Source organism: Hippichthys cyanospilos, chromosome 19 (assembly GCF_059441005.1).
Source record: "Hippichthys cyanospilos isolate Australia breed blue-spotted pipefish chromosome 19, RoL_Hcya_1.0, whole genome shotgun sequence".
Lineage (NCBI taxonomy): Eukaryota > Metazoa > Chordata > Actinopteri > Syngnathiformes > Syngnathidae > Hippichthys > Hippichthys cyanospilos.
Window position 1 is genome coordinate 6,689,902 of NC_142387.1, and position 19,411 is coordinate 6,709,312.

At 36.3% G+C, this 19,411-nt stretch overlaps 1 protein-coding gene across 9 annotated transcripts in view; it reads right to left on the reverse strand.

The window, feature by feature from the left end:
• Window positions 1-19,411, reverse strand: part of ntng1a (netrin g1a) — a 177,460-nt gene that overhangs the window by 45,767 nt on the left and 112,282 nt on the right. For all 9 annotated transcript variants that reach the window (XM_088401812.1, XM_088401810.1, XM_088401815.1 and 6 more), the window contains one exon: window positions 14,484-15,127. In XM_088401812.1, the coding sequence (XP_088257938.1) occupies window positions 14,484-15,127 (644 nt within the window). The remainder of the gene's footprint in view (window positions 1-14,483; window positions 15,128-19,411) is intronic.

The following is a 19,411-nucleotide window of genomic DNA, read 5'->3' on the forward strand; positions in this document are numbered from 1 at the left end:
CTATCAAATATTCCTAGAATAAATTATTCTAGAAAATATAATATCAATTAGTCGAATAACCTGTTACTATTAATGATTTTTCCCCAATTTACTTACCAGTTATTGATGTTTTGTATTGCTTAGTGATTAGAAGAGTAGTAAACAACGACGAGGCTAAACTGGAAACAGCACACTTTTTTTTTATGAATAAAATATAACAAAAGCTGTTTCTTTAATGACTCTTACAGTCACTAGTATATGTTCTATTTTTAGAGATGACTAGTCAACTAATAATGCATTGATTAATCAGGTTTATATATCATTAAAATGAGGTACAAAACATGTTTTTCTCTATTTAATTAAAATTAATATCAAATTTGTGTTTGTGTTTATTTGTTATTGAATAAAAATGTAACAAACATAATCACAAGAGGCATTCATATTTTACTCACCAACATTTTTGAATCTCATTCATCTACTATTTTGGTCATGGTTTTCCCACACTAAAGTAAAATCTTTGCAAGTATCTTCTGTAAAAAAAAAAAAAAAAAAAAGGAAAAATATAATCCACCTACATCTATAAAAGACTACAGAAAACAGAATAATCATTCCTTAGAGGCAGGTATTAGAACTTTTGGACAATTTTAAGTTAAATAACAGCAAATGGTGTGCGATTAATTTGATTATCAATTAGTTGTGGATTAATCGATTCACTTTTACAGCTCTAATAAATACTGTACATTTGTGTATCCTCTGACTAATAGAAAGAAATGGAATCCATTAATGAAGTTCAATGTAATGAAAAACAGCTAATTAAAGGGTATAGCCATTATCCTATGGCTTGCCTCCACCATTTTACCGTTATTTAATACTGATGTCTGGACCAGACTTTTCCCATGGCAACAGCCACCAGGGGCTTTATAACCAGAACCTGCCGCAGGGCCCAAAGAGCAGGTGTAATTGCACAAAATGTTGGCACTTTCCCAGATAGCAGAGGGGTGAACTCTTCGCTCCCTTAACACCTCTCTCCTCTCTTAATCCCACTGTGAGGTACCATGGGAGCTTGTTTTTGCCTTGATAGACCAGTCGGTACCGGTTCTAAACTGATGAAAAAGAAAATATGTTTGTGTTCTGTGTTTAACGACAATGAATGGAAAACTCAGATTAGAAAGCATATAATGTATAGTGTATATCGGTACTGCGCCAAAAGGATTAGCTTTTTTTCTTTTAGGCTACGCTTATTATCGTTCACACTCCCAAAAATGTCTGAACAATATAAACTCGCTGATCAGAAATGAAACAATAAATTAAGGGTCAAGGCCGAGCTAAACAGATTTACGACTGAAACAGAAAAGCAAAGCCCACTTCAACAAATGAAATGAAGCATGTTAAGAGTACTTATCAGCCCCGTAAGCGCCGCAATTCACTTTTATTGGTCTTTCCTCCTATTTTAATCTTGCTGTGAGGAGAAGTACTGACTGCATCCTCCATTAATTTAGTTTTCGTTTCATATCGGGAAAAAAAATACGAAAACACTAAACAATAAATACTGAATGGGTCATCTCCAGTGAGATATGTTACTGCAGTTACTCTGTTCTGAGAACGTGCAGTGCTGTTTAAAAGCACTGTTGCAAACACAGTCACATATATATATATATATATATATATATATATATATATATATATATATATATATATATATATATATATATATATATATATATATATATATATATATATATATATATATATACACATAAAGTGGTGGACCGTCAGGGCCACCAAGGCCTTTTCTGCTGGTCTAACATCATTATCATAAATATAATAAACTATAATACTTAGAATAACTATAATAAAGTCAATTTCATTTTAAATTTGATTTTCAGTGTGCAAAGACACATGTGCAGTGTGCAAAGGCCCATATACTGTAGTTAATAGACAGTTGCAATAGCCAATCCAGAAGCCTCACTTTGAACGTTACATGACTGCATGCTCACTGCAGGGAATATATGAAAAAACACATCCAGTCGGAATTATGAGGTAGTTTCTGTTCATGCGCTAAAATGTGTAATCTCCATCGAAATATTGAAAAAAAAAAACCTCACCAATGAATTGACCTGTGTCAAATGACTACAGGATGTGGTTTCCCCTTATAGCTTGTTTTGCGCTTATTAAAACAAACATATTGACCTCCACACTGGCCCTTATCCAGCCCATATGCCCATTGGGACTCATCTTGCTTCAATAACTTACATCGGCTTGCTAAGCCGCAAAGGTCTGGAAAACCCAATTCAACACTTTTTCATTGTCCAATTGTTAGTCCGTTTCCTCTTTTGTTTGCGGCCGCTCTGCTTGAAGGCTAATGCAGCATTTGGATGACCGTACATAATAAGCGTCTGCATTCAGTGGCTTTGTGCGAGAAGATAACTCTGGATCGCTTTTCATGACTCGATGCTTCCATTATCGAGCAGTTTTTATTCATCAGTCTGTGTCGTCTCCAGATCAGAATCAAATATCTCGCTTGGGAAAATAAGGATGTTAGCACATCAACTCTGTTGTCATGTGCGTGTGTGAGTGTGCACACATTTGTATGAATTATGCAAACAGAAAAAGCATGATGATGCAGCCTACAATCTTTGGTTATAAATGTGCCTACCTCACTTTAAAATGAAAAAAAAAGACAAAAGAAGACATGGCATATAGTGTGTTCTAATTCACAGAACTGTTCACACTCTCTATGCTAATCTATTGTAATGCCCTTTACCATATATAGATTGTATGTAAAAAGGGAAAGACAGGTAATTTTTCTAGGTTTTACGCTGCCTCTTGCCATGAGGTATTTTTATTTTATTTTTATTTTTTTCTGTGGGCGGTATAAAACAGCAAAAGCAATTACACATCTTCTATGTGCCAATCTACCAACATTGTTACTATATTTAGCTTCTTTTAAGACCTGAGTGACAATATTGTGAAAAAAAACAAACAAAAGAAAGTGTATTTAGAGCACTTAAAAAATACAGCTGAAACAAAGCACTGCACAATAATAAAACTAAACAAAGTACTGTATTTTAGAGGCTACAAGACACACTTGTTCATGAGGTGCATAAGGTGTACTATTTTATAGGGTTTACTGGGTGATAAAACACATTGGGTTATCATGCACATTACTGCATATTAAATGAAACCAAACAGAACGGCAAATAAGTCAAACACAGAGCTATAAGTTGATTTACTCTACATTAAAGGCAATACATAAGCTCAACCAATATGTCAAACTTCATTCAAGATTAATTTTGGATTAAACCCTATTAATATTGTAATTTTTCTAATACATAATTATTTGAAGACATTATTTGTAGACAAATGGAGTACCCATATTACCATCTCAAACTGTAGTACCATAAGGTAGACCATTAAAAATAGCAAACTGAAAACCATACATGAAACACCCATGACTATAAGGTTCACAGTTGATATTTGAATAAAAAAATATTTTAAATGTGCCTTGTTGTTGGTTATGGTCATGACAACAATGAAGTTTTTCTCTACTGGATTGTCTTTACCTCACAGGTGAGCAGCATTCGATGTAAACAGAGCTCTGTTCTTTGTTGGTAAATCTTTTTTTGGTTGAGATCAAAACAAACATGGCGGATAAAGTTGTCAATAATTTTCATAAGTGGTCAAATTATGCTGAATAAAAGAGTAGATGGACATTGATTCATATTTTGATGTCAAAAAACGATCCGTTCGATGGACGCAAGTTGATTTGACAAGTATGTGCCCCCGTCAAAAAATTATGCACCTAAGGTCACAGGGACGCAGGCAAAACTTAGCATTGGAGTACAACTATAGTATTTTATAGGACTCAATAGTACTTTTGTTATTACGCCATCATTTATGTCACTTATGTTGGGTTGCGACTGATGCTTGAATATAAACAAACAACCAAAATTTTTTAACAGTCATTACTCTGTTGGCAACAACCCACATATTTCCTACAATGATTACATCTCCAAAATTCATATACTGTGGGAAACAAATGGAGGAACAAATGGAAAAACTGTCAAACCAATCGTGTAAGTGACTGAGTAATGCGACACTTGATTTGCGGCGTCAAAATTCATAACTACAAAGGAGAAAGAAAAAAAAAGGTAGTGAGGCAAAGCTGTTTAAGGTTGCTGACTTAACACCAGGAAGTCATAAATACAAACAAAAATGAGCAAATTTACCATTACGTTTGGGCATTTCTGAATGCGATCTTATTTCTTGAAGTAATTTACAGAGGGAGTGTTGCCACGTACTTCCACTATTTATTGAATCATTAGTGTGGTGGTGGTGTTGGGTCCTAGCGGGAGGAGTTGCGGGGATGCAGTGAGTGAAGGAGAGGTCAATGAGGGGATTAGTCATGAAACCCTGACAGCGGGGACCATTATGAGGATGGCTGCAGCCCACAAAGACGGCGACAAGACATGCCGAAAAAAGACCTCTCTATTAATGAAATGGGTCAGCACATGAATGTTGAATGTGGTCTGTCGACGGCAAGAAAGAAGAAGGACCTGACGTTTCTGGCAATAGATAAATGGGATCTCTAAAAGGACATATTTTACGTCATATTGTTATTATGGATGTACTTATCACAGTTTTTGCACCCCAAGTCTGAGTCCAAGTCATACAATTTTGAACATCTGTCACTACTGAGTCTCAGTCACTCACTCAGATCGTGGAAAAAAAGGACGATGTTTTGTCCCACGTAACAACACAAAATGGCTGGAAACACAGCCATCTGAAAAACTGTGAATTAAAATGTTACATGATTTTGCTAAAAAAAAACAACAACAACCATATATATATATATATATATATATATATATATATATATATATATATATATATATATATATATATATATATATATATATATATATATATATAGACAGTTGCAATAGCCAATCGAGAAGCCTCACATTGAACGTGACGTGATTGGATGCTCAATGCAGGGAAGCAGTGCTATGTTGATCAAATCATGTTTAACGTCGGAAGTCGATGAATAAAGTTATTTAAAAAAAAAAAAACATGTTGCTCAACCAAGGTAAGCGTGTTGCTTGGCTGATCTGCACTAAATGTGTAGCATAAAGCAAAGCCCGACATGCGGACATTTAGCAGAAAAATCAAATATACTAGTTTTTTTTTTGTTTTTGTTTTTTTAACTCACAATGGCTGAAAAAGAGCCAAATTGGATGGAAGTAACTTTCAGCATTGGCGTCCTTGTCAATGGAAAATGATTTATTATTGGAAATAAAACGCACTGTCTACAAGCAAGTCTGAAGTCTGTCTGAATCGTATATATATATATATATATATATATATATATATATATATATATATATATATATATATATATATATATATATATATATATATATATATATATATATATATATATGAATTGGACTCAGACTTGAGTGCGAAAAATGAGATCAGTACATCACTAAAAGGTGTTATGATGTAAAATCTGTCTTCTGTCACCAAAATATAAAAGCCGACGCAAAGTACAGTTCCATAAAAATTATTTTAAGTGATGAAATATTTGTATTGTTACGCCAATGTATTTCATCTCATTTCATTCAGTTGCAAAAAATATCATAAAAGGGAATACATCACAACTACAGCAATCCAAAATTTAATAGATTCAACATCAGATAGAGATTAAAGACCAAATAAAAAACGCACAAAATAAATAAATTAAATCTCGCCTGAGAGCAGGAAAGAGATCTGTTAAGGTGTCGTGCATCCTGTCATTTACCCTACTGATAAAATCTTCATGTCACTTGTAGCTTTGCTTGGTATATCTCTAAAGCAGCTGGACTGTCGGTCCGCGATGAATAGTGAGGGACTGCATGGCTAGTGTGGCTTTTACAAGTTCAATGCCAGCGACATCGACCCTTATCACATGAAATTTATTTGTGCATCAATCTTTCAGTGAACTCGATTTGATCTTGTGGTGTAGCAGCACTGTGCTATTCAAGCATAGTTTGCAGGATGTGGCTTTGCGACTGAGATAAGTGGGGTCCTGTTTTGATAGAGGAAATACATTTTTGTTGATTTTTGCCAGGAAATATTGTTTAGTGCCTGTAACGTGCTCAGAATTGAATGTGGGATACAGCATTTTAAGCTAACCTATGGCTGGCCATTTGAGTGTCAGAAGGCTAGTAATGTACTGAGCACAGAAGTTATCTGTTGCAGACTTTTTCGGGAAGTTGCTGATTCTGGAAGTCGAGAGAGGATGGGAGGTCAGGACCCTTTGTGTCGTGGACTAATTTTAAGCCTAAGGTAAAGAACGATGAGACTGGATCATTGGATGATCTCGTCTCGTTTGCCATCCGTTTGTACAACCGCCGTAGAGAGCGTGGGAGAAAAAGAAGGAGCGTTGTATCTTCGTAAGCTTCGGCAACACAAGTCCTTCGGCTGCCATTCAACTCATACTTGTTGTTGTACTCCTTATTTTCTACAGAAAATTCACATTCACATTTTCCATCTATTGTACTTTTTGTGTTTGCCCAGAAAGTTCTGTTGTCATTTGACTGTTTATTTGAATGAATTTATCTTTCTTAATAGTTTTCTTTGTCCTATTTCTTTTTTCAAGATGGCCGCATGCACGGATGCCATGGATCTTAGCTTCCCAAATTGCTGCTGTTCTAGTCTATCTCATTCTCTCCTATAATATTCTAATCTATGCTATTCTTTCACATTTCACCTGAAAACTTAACTAAAAATGTCCTCCCATGCTCTGTATCTGTTTGGGTCCAAACAGTTGCAAATATCCACACAACTGAATATTTTTAAAAAATCCCATATACATTTTGTGTAATGATGATTCTAAAAGTGTAAATAATAAAGCAACTGAACCTATAAAACTGCATAGAATTCCAGGATTTTTACTTTCTAAACAATGGATCCAAGTACAGTACCACATAAACAAGAGCCATGGGGAAACAACATGAAAACTACAAAAATAGTGAATGCAAACATGAACAACTCTTGTGAGAAAATTAGATGTGTAGTATGTAACCCAAGAGAGAGGTAAAGGGTAGATAGACAGTGGGCATCAAGGTATAATTTCAAACTTGTGTGGATTTCCTTGGTGAGAAACAAAGGGTCATCAGCACATAAAAGGGGGTCTTTTTATTGCCCTGTGGAATGGCCATCTGGGAGCTCAGGTGAACCTTGGTACCCCGCTGTCTCTCAGGGAACAACGGGAGAAGTAATGTGAGTATACACGTGAATAGGTAACAAGTATGAGGGGCACGCTCTCTATAAGAAGGGGTCTACCATTTTTGGTAGACTTCTTTCGATGTCAAGTTAAGATCCGAATGAAATCTTTTTCTAAACAACATGGCTGAATCGGAGTAGTTTTCACTTCCATCACCAATGTGCTTTGCCTGCCGGCAGCTCTGGAGCACCATAGGGAGTGACCCGCTTCAAAGAAAAAGAAACATTGGTTTCAGTCTTTCACAACTGTGAAAAATAATTGTAGAGTCAAAAATAAAGATTGTAAACCGTGCATTACCGGACTTCTCTTAATGCTGCTTTAGTGGCAGCGTTCAAACAGACAGGAAACAGCTAGAGGTAAACCATCTATTGTTTGGGTTCTGAATATTAAAAATACAGTACAATAGCTTTAAGCTGGATTGCATGTGAAAATGGGCAACTCAGCAAACAGAGGTTTAGTGGTAAAAATCCTTCCTTGTTCATCCTGCTATTGGAATGTGAAAATGGTAAGCAAGGAAGAGGCAGATAGAAGGGGCTTTAAAGGAAAGAAAGAATCCGTGCCTGGAAAATAATGTGGCGACAGCGTGTGACACAAAGGTCCACTTTGGCACTTGTGCTTTTTCTCCTACTAAACATGCGGGACAGAAAAGTGACTTGACAGTTGCCCTTGAATAACAAATTCGAAGTCACCTTAAGCAACAGCATTTTTCTCTACTAGGACAACTTGTAAAAGAGAAAAGATTTCCATGTTGTTTTAACATTGCACTTTTAAATTGGTTGTCAATTTCAGCTCCTCACAAGTGTATCTTGATTGACAGAAAATAATTTTGTCATGTGTCAGAATAATTGTAAAAATAGTGATGATACATTTGCTACATGCAATATAAGTGCTTGCAATGAAGAAAAGCTTTACCGTGATAATGGATGCACCACTTGCAATGAAACAATGTTGGCTATGAGAAGGTTGCTGTGAGAAGGTTGCTGTCTCGAATTTCGCCGTGGAGCAGCTCTGACCGCCCTGTTCAAGCTTAACCGCAGACAGATATCACTTCACTTGTTATCTACAAAATATCTTGCATAATGTCTTGAATGCTTTGCCAAACATGTGCGAATCATACACACACATAGAAAACCAAGTACACTGGGTTCAGGCCATGTTTTTTTTTTCTAGAGAAGGAAGCTACATATAATTAAGAGACTTCTGAATCGAGTAAAAAGAGAGAGTTCAGAGAGGTTGCTTCTGAGCGCAGAAGAATTGTACTCGTGCAGTCCTTCTCCGTTCTCCTTATGCATGAGGTAGAAAATAATGTTGTTGTTGTTTTACCATCTTGTTTGAAAGGGCCAAGCTCTTTCCTGTCACAATCAATATATAATACAGTGGACCCTGGTTATGGTGTTTCTGGCTTACGCTTTTTTCACATTACAATCTGGAATACTGAGTTTTTTCATCCCTTCTTTAAGGCATTTAGTCCGCTTTACAACTATCATCAAAAACTGTCATGACCTGTGAGGTTGGTTGTGTTTGTTGATTTGCCTCCCTCTTGAGTAGTTTTTAGGTAATTGCTCTTGTTTTTTGTTGGCATCAAACTGCCTCTGCTGCAACACTGCGTCACTACAATGCTGGCCTGTTATTGGTCGGCATCTCGACTCCCTCAGACACTGGTCTTCTATTGGTCAGTGTCCCGAAAACACTAAGATACCTCTCTGCTATTGGTCAGCCTCACTCGTTTCAAAATGGCGGAATGGTAAAGCTTTGCTCTATTGTGAGTAGTTACAAAACCGTATTTATTGTGCATTTTAGTGCTTAATTCAAACTTGAATTGGTTAGCCATCAGCCCCAAGATTGCTGGTGATGTTTAAGAGAGAAGTAAGAAGGTGATTTATATGGAAACGAAGCTGGAGATAATCAAGAAATACATAGAAAGCTAAGCTAGCCTAGCCTAGGCTACCTTTACTAGGGAATATGGCCATAACAAGCATCACTCAATAAATAAATAAATCCTTTAACTAATTAGCATATCCATTAGCTAATTAACATATGTTTGGATTGCCCGCCATACGGCAAATTCGCCCAACTGTGGAACGGATTAATCTCGTTAACTGGGGGCCCACTGTATTTGTGACTAGAAATGCAAAACAAGCTACAGTATTGGTTGTTTTTTTTAAAATGAATGAACTGAAAACATTCATACTTTTTTGTCTATTTTAGTTTGGTCAAAGTCCTGAGATATACAACCATCCAAAAACATCAATACATTCCAATTATTTCATTTGATTTCAAAATCAATTCAAATACAAAGAGCTATAAATTAGCAGCATGTAAGAAGACAATGATCAGTGCATTTCTGATCCAGCTGAGAAAATAACTCGTTTGAGCTTGGTTAAGCAAGGAAGTGAGAAAAGACAATCAAGGGTGAGTGGGTGCAGAGGAGAGCTGTGTGCAATTCAGACGCAACAGATTTTGTAGGTGGTGATAGAATACAGAGAAAAAGAGAAAAAAAAATGACATGGATACAAACGTTAAGCAGAATTGAAGAGGATGGACGAATGACTCATTTGCTTTGACTTATTTAAGGAAAACAGAAGTGAAGGCATTTCTAAAATCACGACTAGGCAATGATGTCAAACATAATTACATTTTAATTACCGGTATATTGCTGAAACTTTTACAAGATTATATTTATCCCAATACTTTTTTTTTTTAAGATGAACGAAAAAAGAGATATAGACCATCAGACTGCAGCTGCACATATCCGCATAGCATGCGGTTTGGATGTAAGCAGATGGTCCACATTAGCAGGAACAGTTATTTGGACTTTCCAAAAAACATGACATTCTCCCACATGAGGACTAGTACAGACTGCTGATTGTCGATAGTCTAAAACGCAGAGCGTGGCACAACGTCAATACATGCTTATGGCCGAGAGTGAGAGATTGAGTGTGCGGGAAAAAGATGGACTAAGGAGGGAAGACAAGTGCAATGACTTATTCAACGGGGGACTGGACAGGAAGAAACATGAAATTAGCACAAATAGATTATCTGTCGACTACGGGCAGGCCTAAGAGCAAGCCAAGCACTGTGGAGGGAGAGAGGGAGGAAAGGAGGCAAAAAAGCAGATTGACTTTTTGTATGTCCCTCCCTTAAGGGAGAGCCATCACTCACTAAACTGCTGATATGTACATCTAACAGCACTCACATGCACTTAACTACAATTAAAATGCACCAATTGAGTGTGGACAGAATAATGCAATGATTATTGGGCCCCATTGTTTATCCCATTGTTAGACAATTTGAACTCCATGTCTGTCCAAAAGTACACTACACTACACTGTGTATGTTTGGACACACTGTCCAAATGTCCACTCCATTAGTGTATCCCATAGGTACAGTTTCATGACATGCATTCAGCCATGTATTACAAAGATAGTATATATCATGTATGGATATTCAAATTAAGTGGAATAAAGGTTGACCTTTTTGCTCTACCTCAATGTGCAGAAATACGCCTTATAATCCGGTGTGCCCTGCATATGGAAATTTGTAGAGAGGGTTGATACAACTTCTTTCTCAGACCAACACCAGTATGAGCACACAAATCTTGGGTGTTCAACAATACCAATAGCACTGTTACTTATGACAAAATCTCCTCAAAACATACAGTAAGTTAATAAAACAACGATGTATATATATCACATTATAGCATTTTCCTTTAAGATTACATAAAAATAATAGCAACCTTCTATGATCGTGTGTAAGAAATGTACTGTACAATATTTTAAGGTCTAAAAAGTGCACCGGATAAGACACAGTCTCAATGAATAGGTACATTTTGGGGAAAGTTCTGTTAATAGTTATAAGAGCACGTTGATTACAAGACACATGGAAAATATTATAATGCAGCAAAGATGAGTCCAAATTTATTCATCTTCAATTTGACATCCATATAAAAGGCACACTTGATTATCGAATCACCAGGTTATGAGGTGGATTACTGCAAATTGGCGAAAACAAACCTGCTGGATATTAAACTATAGACAGAATGAAGGTTATTCTAAAACCAGTCGATGGAGTTAAATTTTACTCAAATTGACATTCATGCATAATGCGCACAATGATAATGATGATGAGGAACACTGATGGTTTTGAGAAAATTTTATGTATGCTTTATAGTCTGAAAAATATGGTGAGTCTTGCTTCCTTGAAGCTGAAATTTTGGTGCACCTGTAGAATGTTATTTTGACTGATTCCACTCTTCACAAGTGTTTTACCCTAGGAACCCTAAATTTAAAATAGGCTTTCTCGAAAAATATCCTAAAACGGTATTTGTCTGCGCCTTCCAGACAGATTTTATCGGCAGAAGACAAGCAACCTCTAACCAGCAGGAAACAAGGTTATGGGGACACAATAGGGGAAAGCTTTTGGAAGATGACACAAACCTAAAATGGAAAGTAACTTTTTTCTATAAAAGTCTTTGCACATGTCCCTAATCAAAAAATGCAGTCATGCTCTGATATAAATGTGCTCAAACATCCAATCTGCAGTTATCAGTATCGGTTCTTTCATGGTTCCTTGATTGTTGTTTATCCCTAGAGTGGAGGTACAGGAATGGAAAGGCTCTGCAACTTCGTGTATAATTCAAGACAGGGAACCACAGTCCCCTCAGAGACGTGTCCTCTGTACAGAAGAAATAGAGCGAAACACGGGGACGGGGGTGACCATGGTGGGAGGATGGGATCCTTTCGCAGGCTCTTCTGCTTTAATTACACTGTATTGATCACGAGCGAGATGGCAGAGGGGGGTCATTTAGTGAAATGGCAGGCTGCCACTTACTGTAAAGATGTAGAGTGAGAGAGAAGCTTTGCAATTATGTTAAAGCCATACGGTAGATAATTAGAAAATCCTCGGAACCTTTCACGCTTTCTTTTGCCTTACTCCCGTTTAGCACAGCTGATACAATAAAAATTACAAGGGTGTCAAAGTCATTTAAGTCCTGGGCGGCTTACATTGTTCGTGTCCATCACATAGTTACATGCTTGGTTGGATTTGAAATTCTTTGCATTGATTCATTTCAATCCGAGTGCCTCTCGTACCGTCCCTTCCAGTCATAAACCCCGCGAGAAGCTTCATCATGCTTGCCACCCCCTGCCTTTCACTTCTGCTTTCCTGTCGAGGGGCACGCTTCTGCAAAGTTGGACTTTGTTCCTTCATGCGCTATCTTTTCTAGGTTGACCTACTTGAGGAAAGAGCTTACCATCCTGTCTTTGTTTTTCACACTCCTGTGGCAAGGCCAGAAAATCTAGGAGCTCTCCTACGGAATTTCTCCCTCCGCACCGCTTCTCGTTCCTGATCCAGGCGGATGGCAAATGTGCCGGATTCAACCTCACTGCCCCAGTGAAATCGCTCCTGCCGAGTATCACACAACTGTATTCCAAGGGGTTAAGGAGCTTATGTCTCGTATACCATGCATGAAGAAAAGAGCTGAGCGCTGATTTGCCACAGGAGGGTAAAAAGGAGAGTGAAAGCCTCCCAGTATAAAGTGTATCTCATTATGATTGAACTGTACGTTACCTTTGGTAAACAGTAGGCAAACATCACTTTTAAAGCAGGAAGCTGGTGAATAGCCCAGGCCTGATGATTGTATAGTAAAGTTTTGTTTGTTTTGATAAATAACCTGCAAGTATAATAGCTGAATTGCAAGAAAAGAAAAACATAACCATTGAAAAACATATGTTGCAATGTGACAAAAAATGTATGATATTGATGTTGTGTCTATTCCCCCAATACATCTTCCAGCATGTTATAATGACACAACACAAGTTGTGAGTAGCTTTCTCCCCGTATAACCATGACAGCACTGTTACCATACTCTTGAATTTTTGTTATGTTTCTCCATGCTGCATGTTTTGTAATGCAAGCCTCTCAAGTGCGAAGAGCCAAACAAGCGTGATTAAATCTTCATTCCAACACCGAGGCAACCACACTCACATCTGTCAAAATGAAAAACCACAAAGTGTAAAACACATCCACTTAGCTTTGCGCCCCAGTGACACAAAGTTGTGTTCAAGAGGTAGGGAACCTTTTGTTACTCGGTTAGCTAATTGTGGAACGGCATCTTGTTTTACATGTTATGTGATCCACTAACCACTGTGGAATCTCAAAATCAAAAACTAAACACTGCTGAAATTGTAAACGCTGATGTTTACCACTTTTAAATGCTCAGGCAGTTTAATAAACACTGAAATTTGAGTATGTCAGCATATTGTATACTGAAAATGTATGAGGTAAAGTATTACTAAAGGAAAATCCATGTTTTCCCTGTTGGGTAATTTCATAGGACTTGGGGGAAAAAGTTGACCAAGCTGGGTCTTAAATTTAAAAAATAAGTTGATAAAATATCCGCCTTGAAAATGCAGGAACCATGTTCACACTATTGTTTTGTACAAGTTTCAGTTAATTTCCAATTAAAAAAAAAAGTGAAAATAATGAAGTAATATTAAATTATTGCAACGCCAAATTGACATACCACAACAGTTCTTCAACTGGGCGTAAACAAACAAAACAAAACTTGAAAAAAAAAAAACCTGAATGCAAAGCTCGTCATGGCATGACCTTATTTGCTTGTCTTGGTGCACCACTGATGCTGTTTGTGTGCTTAAAAATACACATTGATTTAGTAGCTTGCAGGCTTTCAATAAAGACAATATAAGCATGGAGCTTCCGAAAAGAAAGCTGTGAACTTTTCAAAAAGCACTAGGGGGCCATATTATTCAAGTGCATAGCCTGTCACTGCAAAAAAATCTATAGTGGCTCGGTTGTAGGTGCGCAAATTAAAGAGGGCAGTCAAGCACCAAACTTGCCCAGTCTGTTCTTCAGAAAGAAGAAGCAGATGAAGAACAGGAAGTTGTTGACCTGGTGGGCAACAAGCAGCTCCACTACTAAGTTTTCTTAATTATTTAGCATGAACTAATCTATAAAAAATAACATTGACAGATACTTTGGCAAAGCTGTCATTTTAGAAGCATGTATCATTTAAAGAAGACACAAGGGAGCTGAAAATTCGCCCGGAAGGTGACATAATAACCCAAAAATGGTCACATGGTACAAGGATTATAATAATTTGATAGTGGTTGCAAAAGTAATATTGCATTTTGTTCTTAAGTTTATGAGAATTTGCTTCATGAAGTTTGGCTTTCCAAGCATTTGGTTACTAAGTGAAGAATCAATAAGCTCTTACCTGCCCTGGACCTTAATGTCAGAAATGGCATAGAAGTATCTGGACAGGTTGTTTTCATCCACCATTGTAGCTCCAGTGGCTGGTCGGAGCAGTCGGATTCTTAGGTCTGTGATGGTGAAAAAGTCCCTCAGATTCTTGGTGGTGTCCAGTTGGCCGTAAAGCGAAGCCATATTGTGGAGTCGAGGTCCAGCGAAAAGCGCGAAGCGGTCCTTAATCTCAAAGCGAACCGTTTTATCATACTTCCACACATAACCGCGAGAGTAGTCCTCAGTACAGATGATGTCTAGCAGGGTGTGCTGGGTCAGGTCCTGTACGGTCTTAGGCTCCATGGTGAAGGCATCCAGGCAGTCAGTGGCATAGAACTGATATGGCTGCCAGGTACGTCCGTAGTCCAACGACTTTTCCAGTACCATTTGTTCTGGCCGGCCTGACTCAAAGGTGAGGACGATATCATCTGTCAGCTCAATAGTCTTGTTCCAAGACAGCGTGATGTTAACCAGGAGAGCCTTTGGATACCTTTTCCAGGATGTCGACTGCCAGAAAGTTGTGGGGTTGCGTCCCTCGATGTCAAACATGAGTTCTGGAGGGTGGGCGAGCTCCTCAGTGGTGGCGTCACATTCATTATTACACATATAAGGATTTTCCTGTGGACAGGAAAAAAAAAAAAATTGACTTATGTGGAATAGATAGAAGAAAACGGATTTTGAGGAACAGGGCTGATTCTGTAAAAACCTGTCGTTGTTTCTGGATGTTAAATCCCTTGGCATTACTTAACCACAAATATGGAAATGTATAAATGATACTGTGCATCAAATTGAAATAAAGTCATTCCACCTTAAATAATACAGAGATAAGTATTTGATGTTTTTTTTTTTTTTTATTTAAGATATTGTATATACCCTAGAAGGGAATGGCACATTTATGATACTGACAAAACCCTTCAAATGTAAGGAAAATGATACAAAAACAATAATTGCATGACACTGTCTTGAAATGAGGCATTCCCTATCAAATCGAATGGTAACTCCGACAAGTCGGACAAAATCGTTCCACTTTCAAATCTAAATGTTACTAAATTGTTTCACACCACATGTACCAAAACATGTAGCCTACCGTTTTTTGTTTGCTTGTTTTTTGTCGTTTGTTAGTTTTTTTGTTTTTAAATGAATAACGAGATCAGCCTCTTTTAAGAAAAAAAAAAAAATCCGGTGGCCAACAATTAATCGATTTCAAACGTCAGGGAACTATATATTTTAATTTTTAGTTAACTTTATAAGTAATTCTGATGACAATGGGAACACTGTACTCGATGATTTTGTCTGAAATGAAAAAGTGAACTTTTGACAATTCCATGATTTAAAAAAATGAATGTAGATAATAAAATGAAAGCTAAGATACATGAAATTATAACAATTCCATTATTTAAAAAAAACAAAAACATTATTGAAAATCAAAAACTATCAAGAGCTATGTATCTAGTTAAGATTCCGATTAACTTTTTTAGTCCTGACCTGATTACCAAGAGAGTTCCCTGAATGTTTTGTTAGGATTTGAGAACCATCAAGTCTCATATTCATGAAAAAAAACTACAAAAAAATACTAGTACCAAATACTAGTGTTGGAGTTTGAATTTGAAAAATATAACAGCATTGCCAATACTTTCTTTTTCTTATATATATATATATATATATATATATATATATATATATATATATATATATATATATATATATATATATATATATATATATATATATATATATATATATATATATATATATATATATATATATATATATAATATATATATATATATATATATATATATATATATATATATATATATATATATATATATATATATATATATATATATATATATATATATATATATATTCAAACTCCAACACTATATATATATATATATATATATAATATATATATATATATATATATATATATATATATATATATTCAAACTCCAACACTATATATATATATATATATATATATATATATATATATATATATATATATATATATATATATTCAAACTCCAACACTATATATATATATTCTGTATATATATATATATATATATATATATATATATATATATATATATATATATATATATATATATATATATATATATATATATATATATATATATATATATATATATATATATATATATATATATATATATATATATATATATATATATATATATATATACAAATATAAGGATAGAAATGCCTATAATAGACTTGTGTGTGTTGAGTACAAGCTTTTAACACAAAGCCTCTTCCTTAAAAGGTCGTTCCAAAACACACAATTTGCCGCACATGATTACCAGAATCCCTGAGGCTTAATATGTCTGCTCAAGGCAATTCGCTTAAAGGACCTTTCGTGCGCTACCAACTCCAATTCATCAGTAAAAGATAATCCACTACTTGATTAGTTTGAAGATGACACCCTTTTGTAGATGTGGAAGCGATTGTGATTTAGTGAAAAACATGACAGGATCAGACCTTAAATGTAAGGTGGTCAAGTAAGTTTAGGGTTCGAAACAGCTCCATTCGGTTAATAAGCTTTGCAAGTTTTTCCTTGTCCTCCATGGCAAGGTGACAATGAAACAGCAATCTCTCAGGCCTTCTAACTGTTGGAGGGCTCCATTAATATCCTGCCTCGACCATCCCCTACAGGCATTTTCCTGCTCTTGGAAGTCATGGCAGTGAGGTGGTAGAAGGCTGGATGCCGGTGGAAAATTCCACTCAGGTGTCTTAACACAATCTCATGGTGGCATATTAAGGTGTGACATTAACTGCAGCATCTGGTGCCCTGTGAGTTTTTGGCTTCCCGATGTATTGAAAATGCAGGCTGTTCAGAGCTAATATCTTAGATAGGTTTAGATCCAAGACATGCATGAAAAAAGTCATTTTTCTGAGAAAAAACTCTCTTGAGGTGAATGAAAACATGTCCGTAGGCTTTTTTTTTTTTTTTTTTAATTAAAGCCATGAAGCATAGTAAAAGACAAGACCGTATTTGTCAGTGTCTCGTAAAGCTGTTTCAAATGACTGCTGTAAAATGTTCACTTGGCAATCGTAAAATACTTGATGTGGGTAGATAGCAATAATTTCAACATATGGACAGATTTAATCTATGATTGGGCACATCAGCAAAAATATTGCAAATTTGATTGGTTGATTGGAAACATGATTGATATAAGGGTCAATAATTAACTACTATTGTCATTACAGACTTTTTTTTCTGATTACTTGAGCACATTTTTTTTTGTAACTAAGGGCTATTATTGCCAAACCCTTGGAAATATGTTTTGCTTAACTCTTCAAACCTTTGTAAAAATGTTATTTCTGTATCAAAAATTAAAATAAGAAAAGGCATCAAAAATCACACACTGGTGGGAAGAATGAAAAACACATTTTCTTCCCCGGCCTTTTCTATTTCTCACTCTACTCACTCTTCCTGCTCTTCCCGTTTTCCTCCATACTGACATCATATTTATGGTACTCAGGTCGATTAAAAGTAATTTTCCCAAATTGTTTTCCTGTGACAGTGTGGGCAGACAGTGGAAGAACAGTGTAAGGCGCGTAGCAAAATTACAACTCGCGCAATGGTGTATTTTTGCTTTTCGTTTCCAAAACTCTATTATGTTTTCCAATAGTTGTAATTGTTTTAGATTTATCCTGCATGAATCACTTTTAGAGTTGCAACATTCTGAAAAAACAGAAAAAAAAGAAATTAATATTAAGGTGCAAAGGACCTTTTTGTGATTTCTGTCTCATATTTGTGATTACATTTCCTATGCTACTGACTAAGTAATTGCAAAAGTGAATGCTTATTTTTGTGTTATTTTCAATCATTTAAAATTGGACTAGATCATGGAAAATATATTGGTCATCTAAAGTTAACAAAAGCTACCAGAGCCTGTAGAAGTAAGTAGAAGTGAAAAAGTTATGTTACTTGCTATTATTATGTGCAGGTGTACCTAATATTGTGGCTCTTGAGTGTCTGCTCTCACACCCACTGCTGTTGTCACAAGATATGTCCAAACATAATCGATTCCTGTGCCCCGAGGAGCTGAAAATATGCTGCGTGTTAAACTTGGCAACCTTGGCCAGTCGTCCAGCACTCTCCTGAACCCACAGGTTAAATATATTTTATCTCTGCCTCCGCCGCTACTTGTCTCCCATGCTTCAAAATACAGTCTTTATGTAGATCAATAACCTCGACCCGAAGAAGAGGAAAGAGATAAAATGCTGAGTGTATGGCCTCATGAAAATCAATGGCAGACATCTGTATTTTACTGGAGGGGAACCTGTGAGGGCTCTGTTAAGCAATTAATGGTTTGGCACATGCGGAAATAATTGACCGCAACCCATTCGCGGCATAGCTGTAATTACTAAAGATGTTTGTATAAATCCCACCGGGGTGTTGGGTGGTCAAGATGCGGGGAAGAATTCAACCACGACAAAAAACAAAAAAGCAGTAGTGAGGTTGCTGGAGCACTTAATTGCTGTTGATGTCATCATAACACACCGATTTGATCCGATTAGAATGGAGATTCTATGTACTGTATGTGGGTGCGTTGCTGGCGGGATACTGCTCTGAATTCCTATCGCATTGTCCCCATTACTGTCAAACTGTTAACCCAATTTAACAGCCAACGAGAAGGATAAAAATCAACAATGTCGTAAACAGAGGCTCATGAATTTGATTGCAGACTCCATTTAGCCGCACTTCACAGAGCCAGAGCGGTTTGGAGTGTTTAGGCGGTGAAAAAGGAGATTAACTCTTGCACTTTATATGAAGGGCTTTTAGACACATTATAAAACACTTGTCTAAATGAATTTTAATCTCAAAACCTGCATCGGTCCAATCCATGAGTCTGAAGATCCGTTTCA